General features: G+C 42.2%; 1 protein-coding gene across 3 annotated transcripts in view; it reads right to left on the reverse strand.

Moving 5' to 3' along the window:
- Positions 1 to 10,139: 10,139 nt before the first annotated feature.
- Cph (BCL11 transcription factor chronophage) overlaps positions 10,140 to 24,088 on the reverse strand; it is a 50,046-nt gene continuing 36,097 nt past the window's right edge. For all 3 annotated transcript variants that reach the window (XM_017173734.3, XM_070288588.1, XM_017173733.3), the window contains 3 exons: positions 18,391 to 18,840; positions 17,996 to 18,322; positions 10,140 to 13,456 (listed from right to left, as the gene is read on the reverse strand). In XM_017173734.3, coding sequence (XP_017029223.1) covers positions 10,530 to 13,456; positions 17,996 to 18,322; positions 18,391 to 18,840 — 3,704 coding nt within the window. In that variant the 3' untranslated portion in view covers positions 10,140 to 10,529. The remainder of the gene's footprint in view (positions 13,457 to 17,995; positions 18,323 to 18,390; positions 18,841 to 24,088) is intronic.

Raw genomic sequence — 24,088 nt, forward strand, 5'->3', positions numbered from 1 at the left:
GTTGCATCCCATGGGCGGCTGGTACCCAGGACTACCCACAGGAGGCCACCCCCTCCTCCTCCTCCTCCTCCTCCTCCGGGGGGAGCTGCCGGCGGAGCTGCGCTTTGGGGCTCTTATTAACGAACCAGCGAGTGCGCGAGCGAGCGTGCCTTGTGTCCTGTGTGTGTCCTGCCGTGTGTCCACACACTCGCAGGGGATCCTGTGTGTAAAGACAATGTGCACTTGCACTCCACACACGCAGACACCGCACGAAATTCGCTCGCACCAAAAAGGATGCATTGAAAGGACCTCGACCATCCGCTCTCTCGCTCTATGCCGCCTCCCTCCTGTGCGACACCACAAAGGGTCATGGACAGTATGAGAGTCCTTAGCCGGCACAAAAGAAAGGCTTAAGTTTCCATTTGGTCTCTAGAGCACGATATCCAGCGACCAGGACACTCGCTCACACACACACACACACACACATGGCTGTCCTGGTACATAATGTGCCCATGTGTCCTATGGGTGGGCGTCCTGCCAGGATGCCAGGAAGCTAGAATGGCAAGGAAGGCGGAAAGCAGGCGCTTCCCATTGCCCAGTAGAGGAAGGAGCCGCAGTCAGACTCAGACTCAGACTCGGATTCAGATTCAGTTTCGGTTTTTGGTTTTCGGTTTTCGTTCTCGTTTTCGGTTGCCGTTTTCCTTGTGGCGTGCATCCTCTACGGCTTTGTCCTTAAAATACCCTGCAATTACGGACATATTAGTTGGTTTATTTTTTAATAATTTTTAATATTTTAGGAATATTAATAAAAAGGTAACAAGGCTTTTGGTTTAATTTTAAAGTCGATTTTTTTTTTATAATTTTATTGTATTATTTTATTTTGTTTTAATTCTTTTTTCTTGTCTTTTCACTTCAATATTATTTCGATTTGTCGAAACCTTATAAATTAAAAATAAAAATAAAAAAAATTAAAAAAAAAAAAATATATATAAAAGGCGTGTTGAAAAAACTATGCAAGAACGGAAGCTAATTTCGGAAAGCCAAAAGATTGTATACCTTGTAGTTTGGTGTTCAATCAAAGGATGGAATGGAGAATCTATCATAACTACTAAGTCAATCATTTCATTATAACAATAAATAGTAGGTAATAATTATAATATTAATCAGACTATACTTATATTAATTTTTATAAATTGAAACAGTTGATTACTTTTTAAGAGGGAAATAAACAAAAATTGTTAAGCTTTTTACATTTTATGTAAATTACTAAAAATTAATTTAAATTAAAAAGCAACTGTTAATAAGGAGCTAATATTCATATTCTTACGGGATACTCTCTAGCAGAGTCCTGCCTGTCGGCTTTCATTTTTGGACCGTCGAATATGAATGTGCCTCTTCCTTAACGGAGCCATAGACATTTGTTCTTTGACTTTTCTTATGCTTTCCGGGGTTAGACACCCACTCACAGGACTCACAGTGGCACCTCTTCCCCTTCATCCCCCCCCCCCCCCCCCCCCCCCCCTTCGGGGTGACCAAATCCAAAGTTGAATTCGCGTCTGTGAGCTAAAGTTTGTGGTATATATCCATCCCATTGACTTTAGAAGAGGCAAACCAGCCAGCATTTTGTTGTCTCTTTTTTATAAACAAAAATATAAGAAACAAAAACCTTTTAAAAATATATGAAAAAATATGTATTAAAATTTATATAAAAAATATATATAAAAATGTATTTATTACGTATAAAACATATAAGAAAACCCAAGGATCTTTGCAAAGATCTTTATTTCTGAAAACTCTCTGGGTTTGCTTTTTGGCGGCTTGCCGCCATGTTTGCTTAACGGCACCCACTCCCTTACAGTGCCTGGGCTCTGGTCGTCTTAGTCCTTGGTCCTTTTTCCCTTTTTCCCTTTGCCAGTCCACAGTTACATGGACCAACTTCCGGTGGGTGGTTTTGGCAGCCATTCCACGGCCATGGCTTTCAATTAAAACATCACCCGGACACGGCCCGGACCCGGGGACCCCTTTGAAATTATTCAAGTGGTCAGATGGTGTTGTTCATTATTCCTGTAGTTGTTCTTGTAATTGTGCACACTCGAACGGGGTGGAAATGCACACAAGCACATATATATATATATATATATGTATATGTATATCCTGCTTGTATCCTGGCCGACTCTCCTCCTGTTAGAGTCGCTTCAATTCGAACATAATAAATTAATTTATCATCGGAAAAGAATCTCTGCCCGAGCTAACTGTAAAAGTTTCACCCCTTACACCGAGTGTGTGTGTGTGTGTTATACCGTTATATATCACACGCACACACACACACACAGAGGGAAAGAGCACACACTTGAATTAGTCGCCTACACATCCTTGCCAGATCCTGTCTGCCGACCCCAGCACCACCACCGCCGCCTTGGAATTAAAGCCACAAACCGAATCGCAGTCCTTGTATTCGCTGCGAGTTTTTTAGGGAGGGAGTGAGCCACGAGGAGGGGGACTAAAGGACCAAAGGACCAAGACCGATGCAAATGGAGAATGAATAATGCTCGCCAAGTGGGGTCCAACTTGCACACACACACACACACGCACATTCGGCAGCGCCATGTTATTAATTGCCCACCTTCAAGCCGCGGCACGCCGCGGTGCCCCCAGCACCCAGTCCGTAAAGGAAAAATACATATACATATATGGTATATATATATCTATACCGTTTATACACATTTTTGCATATAACTCCTTAGCATTTAATTTTAATATTTATCTATAACATTTATTATTTATTAGCCTTTTAAAAGCAAATACACAAACGTTTTCCAAATCGAATTTAATGCCTTTTTGACGGAGCTATGATATTTTTACTTTTACTTTCACAAAAATGATCTTATAAACTTATGGATAAATATTAAAATTAAATCAAGTGTGCAGCTTTACTAACCTTAAAAAGCGTGCAGAGTGGGATGGATATAAGGCACAAGATTCAGTTGGACCTGAAGGAACTGCTCATCTGCTTTCGGAAGATCGACGAGAGCATTGGCACCGTGCCGAATGTGCTGATGAGCTGACCAGAGAGCGGGAGGAGGAGGCAGACGATTTCCACGAGGAGCGCGTCTTGTCGCCCATCATTACCACCATGAAGATCAAGGTTCAGGTGGAGCTGAAGTGAATGATGGCAGAGGAGCTCCATGACGAGGACGATGAAGCAATTTCCGCCGAGGAGGAGGAGGAAGCCAGCAAGGAGGAGGTGACCGAGTCGGCCGGCGATCCCATAGCTGGCTTACCAAGTATGCCGGACTTTGACATGGATCTGGACGGAGAGGTAGAACCAGCCACCGAGGGAGAAGCACCAGAGCGTCATCAACTCTTGCGGAGGCGCCACCGCCACCCAAGCAAAAACGGGCCGGCGGCCGAGTAGCTGTCCTGCAGTATTATTGACGAAGTTTTCCTTTTTTTTGTTAACGTATTTTAATAAAAACAAGAAATAAAGCTAACTTTGGCCAGCCAAAGTTTGTATACCCTTGCAGGTAACAATTAAAATATATCATAACTAAGCCAAAAATGCATTAATTTCGATTCGGAAAGCAGTTTTGTGTAAGTTTTGATAAGCCTAAAAAAATTGCATAACAAATTAAAAATTTTAAGAAATCAAAATTTTTGGCAAAAATGGCCAAAAAATCGATTTCTTCCGGACATATCTAGAAAGATTCCCCTGTTGATGCTGATCAAGAATATATATGGTTTATGGGGTCGGAAATGATTCCTTGACTTAGAAAAATATTATTTTGCATTATAAAATCGGATTTTTTATATTAAACAACTTCTTCATTATTTTAAAATTAACAAGAAAGGAAGCTAACTTCGGCATGCCGTTGCAGATTGGTTTTGATGTTTATATTATAGATTATAATACTGACAACACTCACAAAACAGAGTTTCATTTCATTTTACCTATACTTATTATGTTTACAGTTTGACAGTTACAGTTTTGCATTCCCGGCTTTAAATTTTCTCTACATTTACCGATCGCTTCTATGGCAGCTATATGATATAGTTGTCCGATTTTTATAAAATTTATACCAAAATTCTAGAAAAATAAAAAAAACTTATATCTCAAAGTAGATATAAATACGTTGAAAAACAACGAAGCAATAATTTTTTTCCTAATAATTTCCCGATCGTTCCAATGGCAGCTATATCATATAGTCGTCCGATTTTCATAAAATTTTTACCAAAACTCTGAAATAATATAAAATGACCATACCTAAAAAATGGTGCAAAAATGTTGGAAAACAGCAAAGTTATAATTTGTTTTCTAAAAATTTATCGAACATTTGTATGGCAGCTATATGATATAGTCGTCCGATCCGGCCCGTTCCGACATATATAGCAGTGAGAGCATATAGAAAACTATATGCAAAGTTTCATTCAGATAGCTTTAAAACTGAGGGACTAGTTTGCGTAGAAACAGACAGACAGACAGACGGACAGACAGACGGACGGACAGACGGACAGACGGACATGGCTAGATCGACTCGGCTGTTGATGCTGATCAAGAATATATATACTTTATAGGGTCGGAAAGGTCTCCTTCACTGCGTTGCAAACTTCTGACTGAAATTATAATACCCTACAAGCGTATAAATATTGCAAATTACAAAACAAAATCGTTGTCAATGTATTGTTCTTGTAAAATTGGTTTTTGTAGGGAAAAATCTTGGCCCAATAAAGCATTTGACTAGAACAAAATCATCAACTTTCCGATTTAAAGTACCCGGCGCACAGAATCGGCAGAAGGTGGATTTACGTTAGCTCGAATAAATTTGTTTCACTCAAATTACGATATTGCTAAAAGCTCTTGCTCTTTGTTTGCCAGTTACGGTATTCGGTGATTAAGAGAGCCGAAATGGGTGTAAACCGAAATTTCAATGCCAACATATTCACTCATTATTATTACTCATTGCAGAAATCAGAGCATTAAGTCATTTCAGTTCTCCTGTTGTTGTTAGAATGACATTGTTGTACAAATATTGTAGGAAAAAACAAGGCTAAAATCTAGACACTTTCAAAACAAATCCAGCGATTCCTTGGATTTAATGTAACAGGAGAACAGAATTAGCAGCGGGTGGATTTAATTTCGTGAAAACGATTTGTTTGCACTCAAATTACGATATTGCTGAGAGCTGCTCGTCAGACACGGTCTTCGCTCTCGGGCTTTTCGTTCGCCAGTTACGATCTTCACTCACCTGCTCATTATTCGCCAGTTACGATCTTCACTCTCCTGCTCTTTGTTTGCCAGTTACGGTATTCGGTGATTAAGAGAGCCGAAATGAGTGTAAACCATAACATTTTCACTCATCTCGCAGATCAGCGGAACAGGTCATCTGGCTTGTTGTTGTTATAATAATACTGTTGTAAAAATATTGTTTTTATTGTTGTAGCAAAAACAATGGTGAAATCTTTAAATTTTCAGTACAAATCCGGCAAATCGGGGATTTCATGTAACAGGCGAACAGAATCAGCAGAAGGTGGATTTCATTTCGTGCAAACGAATTTTTCACTCAAAGACCATATTGCTCTGATCAAAGATCAAACTCGTTGTCATTGAGTGAAAATAATCGTTTGCTTTAAAATAAATCTACCTTCTGCTGCTTCTGTTCGCCTGTTACATGAAATCCAGTAATCGCTGGATTTGTACTGAAAATGTAAAGATTTCACCATTGTTTTTGCTACAACAATAAAAACAATATTTTTACAAAAGTATTATTATAACAACAACAAGTAGAGGTGGAGAAACATCGATGCGAACATCGATGACATCGATGTTTTCGAAACACCGGAAACTAGATTTCAGTCTTGTTTTTGCTACAACAAAAACAACATTTTTTTACAACAATGTCATCCTAACAACAACAAAAGAAGAGCCAAAATGAGTTAATGTTCTGCTTTCTGCAATGAGTAAAAATAATGAGTGAAAATGTTGGCATTGAAATTATGGTTTGCACTCATTTGGGCTCTCTTAATCCCCGGAGGCCGTAACTGGCAAACAAAGAGCAGGAGAGCGAAGACCGAAACTGGCAAACAAAGAGCAAGAGAGTGAAGACCGTAACTGGTAAACAAAGAGCAAGAGACGTGCAGCTCTGAGGAATATCGTATTTTGAGTGAAAATATTCGCTTGCACTAAATGAAATCCACCTTCTGCTGCTTCTGTTCTCCTGATGTTTTATAATCGGCTTGCTGATGAATTTGTACTGAAAATGTCAAGATTTAATTAAGCGTTTGACTTTAACTTTTTCAAACAATTTCACTTAAAATTATGAATAAATATTAATATTAAATTAATTATGCACATTTATTAGTTATAGACTTTCAACTTTTAGCTTTAGCTGTCTTTATTGTTTTTATTATTACTTACTATTACTTACCTTTTTATACGCTTGTAGGGTATTATAATTTCAGTCAGAAGTTTGCAACGCAGTGAAGGAGACGTTTCCGACCCTATAAAGTATATATATTCTTGATCAGCATCAACAGCCGAGTCGATCTAGCCGTCCGTCTGTCCGTCTGTCCGTCTGTCTGTCTGTCTGTTTCTACGCAAACTAGTCCCTCAGTTTTAAAGCTATCTGAATGAAACTTTCTATATAGTCTTCTATATACTCTCACTGCTATATATGTCGGAACGAGCCGGATCGGACGACTATATCATATAGCTCCCATACAAATGATCGATCAATTTTTAGAAAAAAAATTTTAACTTGGCTGTTTATCAACATTTTTGCACCATTTTTCAGATATGGCCATTTTATATTATTTCAGAATTTTGGTAAACATTTTATGAAAATCGGACAACTATATCATACAGCTGCCATATAAACGATCGGTAAATGTAGAGAAAATTTAAAGCCGGGAATGCAAAACTGTCTGTCAAACTGTTAACATAATAAGTATAGGTTAAATGTAATGAAACTCTCTTTTGTGAGTGTTGTCAGTATTATAATCTATAATATAAACATCAAAACCAATCTGCAACGGCATGCCGAAGTTAGCTTCCTTTCTTGTTAATTTTAAAATAATGAAGAAGTTTTTTTAATATAAAAAATCCGATTTTATAATACTAAATAATATTTTTCTAAGTGAAGGAATCATTTTCGACCCCATAAACCATATATATTCTTGATCAGCATCAACAGGGGAATCTTTCTAGATATGTCCGGAAGAAATCGATTTTTTGGCCATTTTTGCAAAATTTTATAAGGGGTCATCATTAAAATTAGCAAAAATGGCCAAAAATTTTGATATCTTAAAATTTTTAATTTGGTATGCAATTTTTTTAGGCTTATCAAAACTTACACAAAACCGCTTTCCGAATCGAAATTAATGCATTTTTGGCTTATTTATGATATATTTTAATTTTAACCTGCAAGGGTATACAAACTTTGGCTGGCCAAAGTTAGCTTTCTTTCTTGTTATAATTAATATTTGCAAAATTAACTCTGCTGGCTACGAATACTAACCTATACCGTTGTCCGTTTGCAACCTCTCTGCCGCTCTCTCTCTCTCTCTTCGAACATGCTCGACCGCGCAGGTTCGAACTGGCCAGTGGACGCGGTTGGGCGTGTGTGTGTGCCTGGGTGGCTTGCTGGCAGCGACGCCGGTAGCACGGCATATGTGAGGTTCGGCTCGCAGCAGGATGTGTGTGAGTAGCTGTGCATAGATGTGTGTGGCTGCCAGATGCCAATTGAAGTTTTCGCACATGACAATTGGGGGGGTGGCCAGTGGCGCTGGATTGGTCAGCTCGGACCGAGTGTGCGACCGAGATAGAGGAAGAGAGAGTGAACGAACCTCATCCCTGTCCTGGCGCCACCTAGCGTGCCCCTAAAAAGTAGGCAACGCTTTCGGGCCAGCACGATCGGTTCCCTCTCTTCCGCCCTATTTTCGTGCTGCCTACTTTCAGGCTGCGAGCTGCTATAAAAAAGTACCTCCTATGGAATGCCTCCCATAAACCCACCCTAAGCCGCTTCTTGTCCCTCTTTTTATGGCAAATAAAAGGACTTCCGCTGATTTACAGTTTTTCGCAATTTGTATGTATTTTTTGCTTTTTCGTTTTTCGTATTTTTGTAACACAGACAACTATCTTTTAATTATTAATTTTTAAATTTTGTTTTTCTTTTTGTTTTGTAATTTTTTTGTGTTTTTTGTTTTTTTTTTCGGTTTTGTTTTCTTTTCGATTTGTGTTTCCGTTTCGTATTTATTATTGTTACTTTCAAAAAATTACACACACTTGAAAAATATTTGTTTTGGTTTCTTTGTTATAAATGTTTGAGAATCCAAGCTTTATACTTGATCCTTCGGCCAAAGTGAGACAACAAGAGTTAGCTGGATTTGTTGTTCTCTTCTTGGTTTTATTTTTAGTATAAAGTTTTGCTTGCTTTTCGTTTTTATAGCTACAATTAATTTTCTAAGAATTAACGATAGTTTTAGTGTTGCTTGCTGGCTATGTTTCAATTCGTTTCGGTTTTCGCTTCCGTTTCATTCCACTCTCCCACTGTTTTTGCCTGGAAAAAAGTCTTGAAAATAATCCAGAAAAATAAAAATTAGCCATGAAAATAAAACATAACTCGTGTGGTTTTTGTATTTTTTCTTGAGCTTTTGTTTATTCAGTTTTTGTTGTTGCCATATGCATATATAGTATATAGGGTGTGTGTGTGTGTGTGTGTATGTGTGTCGGGGTTTCTGAAACACATATATGTATATATTTCGCTTAAATTTAGTACAAATTATGCACGGTAAAACTTCCTTGATAATCGGACTATAAATCGCCAATGGCAATGCGATTTTGCTGGAATTAAAATATTTTATAGAAATTCCTGATAAATCGCATTGTCATTGGGATTTCCTCTTATTTTTTTGGTGGGTTTTTTTTTGGGGGTAAAAGGGGAATGTGTGTCCACAAAAAAAAAAAGTAAAAGAAACAAACAAAGTTTAAACTAATGTCCAATATATATATGTATGTGAGTAATTTTTCTGCTAAAAACAAACAATATTAAATATTTAATCATTAATCAAAATGTTCCCTTCTTTGTTTTCTAAGTTTTTGTTTTAAGTTTCCAATTAAATAACGAAAATCAACAGCAAAAAAACAATTTAGTAAAAAAATGCTCGCATTCTCTCAGGGTCCGATTTTTCGCTCAGTGCCTCTGCTGTCTCTTTCGGTTGCCTCTGTCTTTTTTTTTTTGTTTATTTTAATTATTTATATTTCTTTTTCGTTCTCAGTTCTTCAGTCTTCTAAATCTAGTTTTGTTTGTTGTTGTTGTTTCGGTATTTATCTCTTTTTAATTGCTTTTATATCCTTTATATCCCTTATATCCTTCCTTTTATGTATATTCTTTTATGTTTTCTCCTCTCACTTTGAAGTTTTACGTACAAATTTGCAGCTCTCTTACTTCGTTTTCTTCTTATTTCTTTTTTATGCCAATTTTTTAACTCATTTTTCTTGCGTTTCTTTTTCTCGCCGAGCTTAGGACTAAAATTGTTTAAAAAAAATTTGTGTTTTACATTTATATATAATATGTATATATATCGATTTATTTATGTATGTAAAAAAATTTGATTATTTTTCGTTTTTTCTCGTTTTTAAATTACATTTAATAATAGAATTATGTCTAGGCAAAAAAATTGAAATAATAATAATAATAATTGATAAGGGGGAAAAGAAATGGGGGAGAGTCAAGATATATATATATATATTTATATATATATTACGCATAAGTAGAGAATTTTTACAAGTGTTCGTCTTTAGGGCTAGATTTCTAGATTTTCTATAAAAAAAATGTACATCGATGAACAAAATACGCACTTATTCACTCGCAACCACATATACATACATCGTATTCGCATATATATCATATATCTATGTATATATATATATATAGAGATATTAATTAGAGTATAATTTTTGCTTATTTTTGTGTGAATTTTCTGGTTTTAAATATTTTTTTCTGTGTTTTTTTTTTTGCATTTATATTTAATTTTATATTACTTGCTAGAAAATACACTGGAAAACGTGTGTCCGATTATTACTACACATAGGTATATATATACTATATATATATCTATATTTTAATATAAATTACAAGCGAAAAAAAAAAAAATGTTTAAGGGAGGTTTACGTTTGCGTGTGTGTTGTGGGGGTTGTTTTTAGTTAAAAAAAAAATATTACGCTTTGAATGTTTTAAAATTATATTACATAACGGTTATTGCTTTGGTATTAAATGCCTCTGGTCGTGGTTTGTCGCCTGGAAGGAGCTGGAGCTGGAGCTGGAGCCGAAACTTTTTCACAAAAAGTCCTATGTACAGGGGTCCTAACATACACACGTATCCCTATTGCCAGGGATACATGAATATCTGCTGTATCTTTAGAAGATGCGCGACATGATGCGACTGCGACTGGTCGGCGGCTGCTGCTGCTGCGGCTGCTGCTGCTGCATGGCAGGAGGAGGTGGAGGAAGCGGCCCCGAGGGCGGGGCCAGGGGCATGGGAAAGCCGCCAAAGAGTCATGCCTCCTCCTTCAGCGTTATGGGATGGACGCCGGTCATGCTGGAGGAGGCATTGGAGTCATTATCACCGGACACGCTGCCCGGCAGCGAAAGGTTGAACTGCGGAGGGTAGCCCACCACGCCCATGGGCGACAGTTGCTGCTGCTGTTGCTGCTGCTGCTGCTGACCATGCTGCTGCTGCTGCTGCTGTCCATGCTGCTGCTGCTGGACCGCCTGGGCCGCTGCCGCTGCCTGGAGCTGCTGGGCCGCCGCCTGGGCCGCCTGGGCCGCAGCCACAGCATTGGCAGCCGCTGCCGCCTTGCCCTGATTCACCACACACTTGCGCATGTGTTTCTCCAGCGTTGAGGGCACACTGAAGGGCATATCGCAGAACCGGCAGCGATACACATCCTTGCCCGTCCGCCCGTGCGTCTTCATGTGTCGCGTCAGCTTGGAGCTCTGGGCGCAGGCGTAGGAGCACAGCTCGCACTTGTACGGCTTCTCGCCGGTGTGGCTCCGCCGGTGAACGGTGAGATTGGAGCAGTTCTTGAAGACCTTGCCGCAGAACTCGCAGGTATCGTTCCGCTGGCGGCTCTCCTTCTTGAGCAGCGGTCCCTGTATCAGCGAGTTGGCTGCCCCGCCCAGGCCCAGCGGCTTCAGCTTGAGGTTCTCGAAGAGAGCGGCCTCGTTTCGATGCAGGGCCTGGGACATGCCCCACCAGTCGCCGCCGTCCATCTTCATGCGTTTGCTCAGCTCGAAGGGATTGGGGAAGGGATTGAAGAGGGGCACCTGCGATGGGGCACCGCCAGCAGCCGCCGCGGCGGCGGCATCCTGCTGGAACATGTTGCAATTCTTGGCGAACTCGTCGCGCAATCTCAAGGCAGCCACCGGCAGGCCATTGAGCTTATCCGCAGCAGCGGCACCTCCACCGCTGCGATTATTGTTATCCGCAGCAGCGGCGGCGGCAGCAGCTGCGGCAGCTGCAGCAGCGGCGGCCGCCTCCTTGCGTCCCGACTCCTGCAGGGCCTGCTTGTAGGCCTCACTGTACTGGGCGATATTGGACAGACCAAACTTATCCATAAGCTCACCCACCAGCGAGGTGGCACCCGAGCTGGTCGTCTTGGGACTCTGGCTCTTGCCATCCAAACGATTGCTGACACTGAGGTCCTCCGCCTTGTAGTCCATATCCTCGCACTCATCCAGCTCGTCCTCGTCCTCCTCCTCGCCATCGAGATCACCGTCGGGATCATTGTCTGGGTCATTGTCGCCCATCTCCTCCTCGGACTCATCCGGCATCGGATCCTCATCGTTGTCCGCCTCGTTTGTCTCCAGGGAATCGGCGCCATCGTTGCTGCCATCGTCCTGCTCATCGGCCGGACTGCGATGGACCCGCATGTGCTTCATCAGCTTCTGGATGTGGGAGCACTCAAAGTCGCAGGCGGTGCACTTGTAGGGCTTCTCCCCAGTGTGCGTCCGCTGGTGGATGATCAGATTATTCTCGAAGCGGAACTTTTTGTCGCAGTAATCGCAGGCAAAGCAGTGCTCCGGCTGGAGGAGCTGCTGCTGCTGCTCCTGGCTGCCGCTGTTGTTGTTGTTGCTCGTCTTCGAGGGCGGCGTGCTGGCCGAGCGTGGAGTGCTGGCCAGGATTAAACCGCCCAGGCCTCCATTTTCCGCTCCTCCGGATGCCATCTTCTCAGGCGGGGTGAGGGAATGAGGCCGGGCGGGATGGCCCACCAGTGGCTGCTGCTGGGCGCCGGCGCCGGCGGCGGGCGAGGGGCTCGCAAAGTGCGGCGATTGCTTCTGTCGGGGACTCGGCGAGCTCGAGTTAACAGTGCTGCCAGCTCCAGGGCTTGTTGTGCCCGCAAGCTGACGCAATCGCTGCGAGTAAAAATCCATCTGCTGCGGTTCCAGCTTCAGGGAGGCGCCAGCGGGAGCTGCTCCAGCTCCTGCTCCAGCCACACTGCCGCCCATCAGGCCGGGTGTGAGCTGCTGCTGCTGCGACGGCTGCTGCTGCTGCTGGGATTGTTGCTGCTGCAGGTTCTGTGATTGCTGTTGCACGCTTTGTTGCTGCTGCTGTTGCTGCTGCTGCTGCTGCTGGGAGCTGAGGGACACTGGAGGTAGGGCAGCCGGGGGAACTGAGCCACGCTGACTGCCACTGCTGCTGGACGACGGCGGACGCGGCTCCTGCACTTGGACACCTCCATTGAAGGCCTGCGCCTGGGCAGCAGCCGCGGCGGCGGCCAGATTGAAGCCATGATGACGGAACTGCTCGCTCACCAGCTGCTCCATTCGGTAATGATCGGCGGGCGAGGGGCGCCCGAAGAGGGGGGCCACCGTAGGAACTACATTGCCGGGCAGCGGCATGCGCAACAGCTGGAAGGGATTGGCATGCATGGCCTCTGGTGGCGGCAGCAACGGATGATGCCTCATTCCCGCGGCCATGGCCGAGGCCAGGTTTTCACGCTGCTGTTGCTGTACGCGCTGCTGCTGCTGCTGCTGCGCCGCCTGCTGCTGCTGCTGTTGCACTTGCTGCAGCTGCAATTGCTGCTGTTGATGCTGGGGCGATCCAATGCTGTTGGTGCTGCTGTTGTTGCTGCCAACGCTGGTATTTACCAGCGAGTTGGAGCAGGCGGAGCTCACGGAGCTGGAGAGGATGCCAGTTGCTGCCGGGCTGCTCCTCTTGGGACTGGGACTCATCGCCGTGGCTGGCTGTGGACTCGCCAGGCCGGAGGCGGCGGCAGCAGCAGCTGCTGCTGCGGCGGCCAGAGCCAAAGCGCTGCTGTTTAGAGCCGCCGGGGTGGCCACCGTCAAGGTGGCACCATTGCCATTGCCGCCCGGACTCTCCACGTAGATCTTGACGCCGTGCGAGTGCTGGACATGCTGGATGAGGCGCCAGGCGGAGGTGTAGCGGGTCTTGCAGGTGGAGCAGGTGTAGTTGCTGGGCTCTGCAAAGATTAAAACAACAAACAAGAGGCTTTAATTAGTAATTTATCGTTTTAAAAACATTCTTAAATATAAATAATAAAATGTTTTATAAACTATTCTCGATTAAAAATAATTTGTAAACCCTTTAAAACCTTATAAAATATTAGTTTAATAAGAAATTAAGCTTAATGCCGTCTTTAATTATTTTGTAAACAAATTTGCACATTTAATACGAAAGGAAATCAAGGTTTTAATCACTGATTTTGGCCACTAAATGCTTTTTCCTGGCCAAATACGAACGGCAAAGAGGTTGCCTGGCAATTTCGTTATTAATTATTAATGAGCTGGGTGGGGGGGGGGGGGGGGGGGGGGGGGCAGAGCCAGCCATACAGGATGTGTTAGCTAGGAGCCAGGACGAGGCCAGGATGAGGCCAGGACGAGGCGAGTATTTATTTATTTATTGATTTTGCAGCGGTTGGCATGCCAAAATGCGCCAGGACACGCATTACATGCGGACGGAGATTGCCAATATTGCCAAGGATATTGCCCCCTCTGCACACACATACACACACACAGGGCACACAGGGCACACAGGACACACATGTGTGTCCTTTTTAGTTTTCTGGCCGCGTTGTTGCGGTTTTGTCGCGACATTTGTTAATTTGCCATGGCGGAAATGGCAGCCGCCAACCACCCATGTCCTGCGACACATGTCCACCCCCACCCCACCCCTTGAGCAACAGATGTAAAATTGGAAAATTTATGAAAAATGTGCGGGACACTTTCGAAGATAGCCAAGTATATTTTCTCTGTTTTTTTTTTTTTTTTACTTTTTATAATAAATAAAAATGGAAAGCGAATGGCAGGAAGGTTGCTCCTTCGGCCACATGTCGCCAGCAAGGACAACAAGGTGTTAATGCCTCGCAAGGATAAAGAGGAACTACCCCCGTGACTATGACGACGTTCTCTGCATTTAAATGACGCTTTAAAAAACGAAACGAACGCACGAAATGAAAATTTAACCGAAAATTATCCGAAATAAATGGAAAATGGAAGCGAGGCGGACACGCTCCACACTTTTCCTTTTTTTTTTCGAAGGAATATATATATTTTTATGGCTTCGAGGGAGGCTTCTTCCACTGTGTCGCTTCCCTCAGCTTCCTGTCAAAGGTGAGCCGTGTTTAACATGATTTCGTCGCGACCCTTTTGGCAGGCAGGATCAAGGATCGCCCAGAGATCGCTAGAGATCGGGGTAGCTCGATGCCCGCATGCCGCAGGAAATGCAAATGAATCTGACAGATAACCGAAGGGTTGCTGGTTCGTTAACAATAAAAAAGATGCGAGCTAAAGAGGTAAAAGTTGTCGAAAAACATCAGGCATTTATCCTTTTGGATCGCAGCTCGCGATGCGCACGCGCTTCGCCTTAATAATTATGTGGAAAATAATACCCGAAAAAAGGGGAGAACAAAAAAATACAACAAAACAAACAGAAAGGATCGGAAGCCTATGAAAAAGGATGCGCCAGGACGCGGGTTTGGCACGTTCTACTGATTTCTGTACAACAGCTGTCGGAAATATTCAGTTTTTTTTTGCTTCTATTTGAATACAATTAAGTGCAAAATAAATAATTAAATAAATTTTTAAATAATAGAAAATAAAAACAAATAAAAAAAAAATTAGAAATAATATATAAATATTATTTTGGCAGATATTTTACTTATTTTTCGGCCTTATATATCCCCATTTAATTCTTTTAAATTCCTGTTTTTCTTACATTTCCTAGAACCTTTCTTTTACATTTCCCTTACTTTCCTATCCCCCTTTTCTCTCTCTGTGCTTTTCCCAAGGACAAAGGCCGGATGTCTTCTAGCACCGGATATGCCAAATTGACCGCCAGGAAGTGCAGTATAGCAGGGCCAACAGTGCGTATGGACAATGCCAGCGGGTGGTCCTTGCAGAGAAAATAAATCTACAAAAATAAAAGTAGAAGCAAAAAAAAAAAAAAGGGTTGCCCTGTAATGGGATAATTGTTGCAGCAGAGCAACCCCGAGGATGCTGGCTCCATGCAAAATCCCTTCTAAGCTCTCCGTTCCTTCTCCTCTCTCTCTCTCCGTTTTTTTTTCCGCCTTTTACACAAAGGACCCGGGAGCATCTAATCCTTGAACGTGAAATTGCATGAGCCGAGGGCATTAGCCATTGATTTCGACCATTCGACCGACCATTCCGGCGATGCCGGCGACTGCCTGGGCTGGCTTAGTGCCAGCATGAGTCAATAATTGAATGGCCAAAAGTTGCGGTAACCCTTAGCCCGTAACCTGTAAGCCGTAGCCCTTAGCCCTTAACCCTTAACCCGTAACCCACTCATGCCGCACGCTCTGATGGTGTTTCATTGTCGCTGCGGTCGCGACACGCTGTGTCCCACAAAAAAAAAAGAAATATATATATATATATATATATACTTGGATAATTAACACACGCTGACAGGTGGGAAAAAGTTCATGTCCTGGCGCAAGGATATATAGGATATGTATGTATTCTTTTGCAACAAATATCCATTTTGTTGACAGTTGTTCAGCTCGCTTTTTTAATGTATATTCCGACGGACGGATGACTGACTGGGTTGCCATGCCCACCAGCTCCATATTTATAATTACCAAATGGCCATTGTTGGCCCGAAAAGGAGCCAAGGAGGGGGAGAGGGGGTCGAGCCGGCAAGGGGGGCGGGGAGTTGGGTTCGACAGGCGGCGAAAGTGGGGGAAAAAAAAGCGGCGAAAACAATGCGTAATTAACGCAGATACTTCGTCGTTGTATCTGTATCTGTAAATGTATCTGCATCTGTATTTGTTTCCAGTATTTGTATCTGTATCTGCATTTGTATCTGTATCTGTATCTGTATCTGCGACTTGTCAGTTGAGAGGCATTGTCAGAGTCAAACAACTTTTTTGTTGTTGTTATTTTCTTTTTTTTTTTGTCAGTGACTTTTGTTGTCTTCTTGTTCGTGTCAAAAGCGCAAAAGTTCAAGGGTTAAATTGGCCTGGTCGCGCCGCGTATGTGTAGCTGTTTAACCCTTACCCCCTGCCCCTAACACTGAGCGAAAATTTTGAAAATTCTCTTCTGGCTTACTTTGGGATTTAAATGGGTTTTAATGATTTTTGTTAAATTAATTTAAAATTATTTAATGCATGTTTTGTTGTTCATTTTAATAGCTTTTATTTTATTTTATATTTTTAAATAATTTTTCTCCAAAATCCTTTTTCAAATTAATTTTATATCCTTTTTCAAATTAAACTTTCAATGAATTTCAAACGGTTCTTAATGTTTTTCTTATTTTCTTAAGTTCTTTTTATTAAATTTTGTTTTGTTTTATAAATTTCAAATATGTTTATTTATTTAAAAATATTTTTAAAAAATATTTCCTTAAACTTTCCTTTTTAAAATAATTGTAAAACTACTTTTAAAATATTTGTCCCCCTTCTTACTTATTAGATTTATAAAAATTAAATGTTCAAGTATTTGTAAGTACCCTTTTCTCTCTGTGCTTTAATAGATGGAGGCTGCATTATGTATATTTTAAGGACTTTTAAGGCCTATGCTGAATATGTTTGCAAGTCAATCGCTTTGGCGTTGACACGCGACCTTCGCCGCTGTTTACCTGAGTGACCTTTGACCCGGCACCTCCTGCACAACCCCCCTCAAAGGCCCCTTCCCTCCCCCCTGCCTGGCACGTGTCCAAGTTTCAAAAAGAAATGTGTGTACTTTTTTCCATGCAGAAAAATCTCTCCCACTGACCGAGGGTCTCTTCGGTCCTTTGGTCCTTTTGGTCCTTTTGGTTCTGTGTGCGCGCTTTTGTGCGTGTGTCAAGTCCAGTGCGAGGTCCTTTGTCCAGTCAAGTGGTCCTGTTTCCCCTACCCCTACCCCTTGCCCTCTTGCTTTGCACTCCTTTTTTGTAGCTGTTGTTGTTGTTGTTGTTGTTGTTGTAGAGGACATTCCTTGGCTGTTTTTGAGGCATTCAAATTACCCTCGAGGGCAGCTTCGGAGCTGAGCTTTGTTGTCCTGCCTGCCTGGTTGCCCTCCTGCATGCAGCTTCGTCCTTTTTTTTTTTTTTTAATAGCTGTCTTTGGCTTTTCATCAGCATTTCGCATTGAAATGTCAAAGTCAAAGGGCCAGAGAGAGAGAGAGAGCAGGAGAGCAGTCGTCCTGCAGCAGGGGCTTCGATTGTCACGCTGTCCGAGCGAGTGTCCTTCCTGCAGTTTATCAGCAGGGCTTTGAAGTCCTTGATGCCCGCAGTGTCCGCGCTTTTTCTACATATTTTTTTTCCCGGATTTCGGTTTTTGGTTTTTGGATTTCTTTTTTTTTTGTTTTTGTTTTGTGCGGGAGAGGGGGTTCATAATGCAGCTGCAGCTTATCGCCGAGGGCCCGCGGCCCGATCAGCATTCTATATATGCACACATATAGCCCTGACATCAAACACATTTTTTCCACTGCGGGGCGGAATTTTAATTTTGCCACCCAAAAATGCGTGGAAGGAGGGAGGGTCGAAAAGCAAAGCAAGGACTCACCTGTGTGGACTGTGTTGGCCTCGGCATCGACCAGCTCCATTTTGGGCCGCTTGGCCGCCGACTGTTCGCGCTTCTCCTCCTCCTCCTCATCCTCCTCCATCTCCTCGTCCTCCTGCTCCTCGAGGAGAGCCTGCTCCTGCCGTTGCTGCTCCTCGTAGGGCTCCTGCTTGACCTTGGCTGGATCCTGGTCAAGATCCTCGCCGCAGCTAATGTCGCCGGTGGACTGACGCTCGATGGCCGCTGGACTCGCAGGACCGGCATTCGAGTCCAAGGTGGTGGTGGTGGTGGCCGCCGTTTCGCTGTCCTTGGGCGTGGTATTGTCGTTTTCTAAAATATCAAATAAATCAAATTGATATTATTACAAGCCCCAAGGACTCTTTTGGGTTAGGACCTACCATCTACTAGCCGCTTGGGCGTGCTGCTGGCTCCATCCGCCAGCAAATCCGCCGGACTCGGTGGTGGTGTGTGTATCCTCGAACCGCTGGCCGTGCTGCTGGCCGCCGCTGCTGCCGCTGCTGCTGCTGCCGCCGCTGCCGTGGCTGCCGCTGCCGCGGATGCATTTGCTCCTGCTGCTCCTGCTCCTCCACCCGGTAGGGTCTTGCGGGCGGATATGGGGGCAGAAATCGAGGGCCGGCGATTGACCAGACTCAGTGGGCGACCCTCCTCCGCATCGCGATCCATTTGCGGATTCTGGGTGGCGCACTGGCCATAGTTCTCCTTGTTGCACTGCAGCACCTTGTGCTGGATGAACTTAACAATGTCCGAGAGGGCGAAAGCCTTCTGGCAGGCGCCGCACGTGAGGATGTCCTGCGTGGCCACGGCATCGTTCTCTGTGGAGTCGGAATCTGTGGAAAAAGGTGGGTTTTTGTGATTAGTAAGAGGGTTTTGTATAGAAAATCTTTAATTTTTTATATATATTTCCTAGTAAAAATAAAAAAAATAGATTTTATTTCGTCTTGAGAGTTCTTGTTTAATCTTTTTTACTGGTTTAAAATTTAAATAATATTTTTTTATTAATAAAAACATCTAAAAAACGTATTAAGATACATCTCAGACAAAATTTCCTTGCTAGAATCAAATAAAGAGATTTTAAATCCCTTTCCCAGCTGCCCAAGAGTAGGCTATGCTATTCCCTAGCTTTTAAGAACCGCTAATGGGGGATTCCCTGATTTATTTAGTTCCCTTTTCTACACCATCTAATTCGCAGGCTCTCAATTCTGGGCCACTTTTATGGGGGACCCCATCAATTTCGGCTTCATTTCCCCGCCCCCCCCCGCTAAAAGTATTCGCGGAATTGAATCCGTGCGGCTCCTTGTCACATTTTTATGGCCTGTCCTTCGCTTCATTAATTGTTCGCACAGTGTATTTACATATGGCCAGATAAGCAAATATATATACACAGAGAAACCCGAAAAACCGATAACCGAGAAAGCCTCGAAGCCGAATGCCAATCTCCATGCACTTTAATTTATTTGCCGGGTAACACAAAACAATAAAAATCGTGGAACCCCCCAACCCCTGGTTTATTTGCATATGTGGCAAGGATTTTCTGGTGGTGGTGGATTGATTCCGATTCCGATTCGGATTCGGATTTGGATTTTCCCTCCTCCCATGACCATAAATTCCAGTAGCAGCACACATTCTCTGCAATTAATTCGGGGCGTTCGGCTGGGCTGCGGTTGTCATGGCTTATCTCTGGCCCAGAAATTAGCAACACCAGGCGAAAATATACAAATATACAAATATACATGAATAAATAACAGGTTGGCTGATAAGTCCCCGGTCTAACAAAGAAAAACACATTTTTTTGTCAAAATTCGTTATTATTATTTAACATAGTTCCCTTCAAGAGCGATACAACGATTATAAAGACCTTCCAATTTTTTGATACCATTTTGGTAGTACTCCTTCGGTTTTGCCTCAAAATAGGCCTCAGTTTCGGCGATCACCTCTTCATTGCAGCCAAATTTTTTCCCTGCGGGCATCCTTTTGAGGTCTGAGAAAAAGAAAAAGTCGCTGGGGGCCAGATCTGGAGAATACGGTGGGTGTGGAAGCAATTCGAAGCCCAATTCATGAATTTTTGCCATCGTTGTCAATGACTTGTGGCACGGTTGTTTTTGGTCAAATGTGAGCTCGCGCGGCACCCATTTTGCACAGAGCTTCCGCATATCCAAATGTTGATGAATGATATGACCAACACGTTCCTTTGATACTTTAAGGCCTATGCTATCTCGATCAACTTTATTTTACGGTCATTCAAAATCATTTTGTGGATTTTTTTGATGTTTTCGACGGTAACCACCTCTTTCGGGCGCCCACTGCGTTCACCGTCCTCCGTGCTCATTTCACCACGATTGAATTTTGCATACCAATCAATTATTGTTGATTTCCCTACGGCAGACTCCGGAAACTTATTATCAAGCCAAGTTTTCGCTTCCACTGTATTTTTTCCCTTCAGAAAACAGTATTTTATCAAAACACGACATTCCTTTTTTTCAAATTTTTTCACAATAACAAAAGTTGCTTCACAAAAGACGCTCTATCTCACAAACTAATTGACTGACAGACGTCAAATTTTGAGACGAATCATTTAAAGGTTAGTACTATATAAAAATAATATGCATTCAATACTAGCGACGTCATCTATGTGTCAGACCGGGGACTTATCAGCCAACCTGTTATATGGTGTAGATCCTGTGCGGGAAGGACCACGAACTATGAGAGCAACTTGTAAGCCCCGAAGGCAGTTCAACTTTTGTTTTCCCCGATATTCCCATCGACAGGACTTGATTGACCAAAAGGAGGTGGGTGGGTGGTGGAAATATCCAACGACATGTATATAAATATATGAATATATATCGGGTAGTCCATGGAGAACGGAAGGACATCATAGCCGCAGGACACACGCAGGCACACAAAAAAGTTGAAATCGAAAATGCACAAGTTTTTATTTTGTTTTTTTTTTCGGTCAAGCAGGGGAGTTTATCAACTTTTATCTTTGCTCAATCCACTTTTTTATTTATTTTTAGTTTTATTTGCTAGGATGTCTCTCTATAACTCTATATGTAACTCTATATAATTTTAAATAAATATAAAAAGGTGGTCTTGTAAAAATTAAGGAATGAAAACAATTTGAAATCGCCTTAAAAACTGCCCAAAAATAGGCAATTATATTTTTAAATGGAAAAATTTAATTTTATTTCATTTTTGTGATATTAAAAAGACTTTATTTAGTAGAAAAAGTATTGAAGCTTTGCTTTTTAATTTTCTTTAACTTTTAACAATTTATTTATTAATTTATTGTGCATTTAATATTATTTTCCCCTTGAAATCTAATGTTTATTACATCAATTTAAAGCTACAGCCTATAGACCATTTTTTATCCCTCAATTGCCAGACTTTCGTCGAGGACATCATCCTCAATTACAGGACAGGCGGCACACACACAGTTGTCAATTAGGAAATAGATCTATGAATTATTGACTCCCTGTCGCTTTGCCACTTGTCCTTTTTTTATTATTTCTGTGGGTGTTATTTTTTTTTTGTTCTCTTTTTTTTTTTTTTTGTGTCCATTCCGGAGGGCAGTTTGAGCAATTTGCGGTTTGCCCGGGTCCAAACAATAACTAATGCGCCCTAAGCGGGGATATCCTCCTCCTCCTCCGCCTCCTCCCTCTGACTTTTCCCTTGTCCGTGACCGCTGCTTTCCCTGCTTTTCTCTGCCTTTCCCCTGCCTTTTCCCTCCTCCTCCTCCTTTTCTTTTTTTATCAATTGATTGTCCTGCTTCTGGGGTGACACACATATGAACACGATGTTGCCGTAATTTCTGCTGATTGCCTGGGTGGCCACGCTCAATTTTCGCTTCAATTTTCCCCTAGTTTTCCTTCTTTTTTTTCTGTAAAAAGAATATGTTTTCTGTTATTTTTTTTTCGCCCATTTTCCAACTGATTATTGTGGTATTTATTGATTGGCCAGTCACGGCAATTGGCCAGGCCCAAAAAGCAGGTAAGAGCCCAGGCAACTCACCTTTGGCTATTACCTGTTCTTCTTTTTTGTTTTTGTTTCTGTTTCTGTTTCAGAGGCGTGGCCAAGCGTATGAAACGGGGGGCGTTGCCCGATATTTGCCTAAGCGATTAGATTAGATGTTTGCCCGGCAGATTAGCAGAAAGACAGACTGCAAGTTGGGTCCTTATTTATATTTATAAAGAGAAAACTTATTGACAGCATGCACAATATTGCGCCAGCTGAAGAGGGTTAATTTGTGTGTGTGGGAGGGGGGTTAAGCAGCAGCAGCAGCAGCAGCTGTCTGGCTGGCTGGCTGGCCGAGAAAAAAGGTGAAAGGGTGCCAGGATTCGGTAGTGTGTGTGTGTTGTGAAACTGTCAAACGTGTCAGAGTCGCCTGACAAGTGTCAACAGAGTCCTTGCCAAATAGATTTCATAAAAGAATGCCAGCTGAAGTCAGTCATAAATTGCATTAACCCCTTTTTTTGTTCAGGCAAATCGAATGGGATTGAGGCGATTAAATATATAAGAGTTAATATATTGGGTGTTTGTTTATAAATAATATTTAATATTTATTTAGAGAAGAGAATCTTCTAGAAAAAAAAACAACAAGAGATCTTTAAGCTTAATTTATAATTTTCTAAACCTCTCTTTAATCTCTATTTATTTTATTTAATATAATTTATATAATTTAACCTCTCTTACATTAAACTCAACCTCTAAATACTTTCTATTTCCACAAATAAAATCTTAATATAAAAATACATCTCCCCAGACTTGCATTTCTTTTTCCTTAATGAAGACCCTTGCAAGTTGTTCCATATTTATGGCCTAGTGTGATGTCATTGGCATATATATATACTTGATCCGAGGCCCCTCCCCCTTTTGGCCAGGATATGCGTAATTAATTCAGCAGCTGCTGCTGTTCGGCTCTGGGGAAAATAAATTGAAGTGCGTCGATTTGTTAACCGCGCAGCTTAACTCAAATATTTACGAGCTCCGAAAGCCCTCCTGGCCATTTAATGCAAGCCTCCGGCTATTAATATATATATATATCTGGTTCTATATATATCTGGCTAGTACTACAAACATACATACATATATCTGTGTAGGACAATTAAGAATTAACATATTAATAGAAGTTTTGCGCAAATTATCAGGACACAAGGAAAATATGAAAGCGAGTGGGGGGGAAAGTCTTGGTCCTTTTCTCCCTCTTGTACTTTTGTTATTTATAACGTTCTCGTGTTATTGACTGTTTTTCGTGGGGAGGGCGTGGCAAGCCGAAAACAATACGTTGATTGTGCTAATTTATGCCCCCATCCTGGCGCACACACACACACGCACACCCGAAGGATTCGGTTTTATGGCCAAAAGGTTACGGTTTGGGGGGGCGGCCATAAAAACCAGGCAGAAAGGCAGCAGCCGCCACATGGTCGTCCTGTTTTTAGGTGCTCGTACCCGAATGAAAAATGGCGTCAGCCAGGAAAAACTGGACCAAAATATAGGTTGGGGTGGAGGGTTGAATAGGGAAACTTAAGCGCCCTTTAAGGACTCTCAGAACAGGCGAAATTCAGCCACGGAAAAGCTTAAGGGAAACAGGTAATTTTTTAGAATTAAAAAATTAATAAATTAAAATTAAACAAGGAATTCAATTGCTCTACTTCATTGACGGCTTATTAAATAAAAAAAAACACACAAAAGAAAATATTAATAACGAATGCCCCGAAAAATGCTGAGTAAATATTTAAAGGCAACAACCGTTGCTTTTTTTATTTATTTATTTTTTTTTGGCCAACTCATTAAAAACTTTAACGGCGACAAAAAAAACAAACCGAAAAAAAAGGTTAAACAAATTCGAAATTCTTTTTGTGACTCTGGCGATAACAGTCTGCGGGGGCGAGCGAGTAACTGTGAGTCCAGCACCACCAATACTGGCATAGTTCTCGGTTTTGGCTGCCTGACAGTGACAAAGCGACGTCAGCAGCTGAAAAACTCAAAAAATCAACTGGAGCCCCCCCGACTTAATTTGTTTAAACAAATTACACACAGATACGAGAGGGAACGAGTCACCTAACGACTAGGAAATACCTA

Source organism: Drosophila kikkawai, chromosome X, assembly GCF_030179895.1.
Source record: "Drosophila kikkawai strain 14028-0561.14 chromosome X, DkikHiC1v2, whole genome shotgun sequence".
Lineage (NCBI taxonomy): Eukaryota > Metazoa > Arthropoda > Insecta > Diptera > Drosophilidae > Drosophila > Drosophila kikkawai.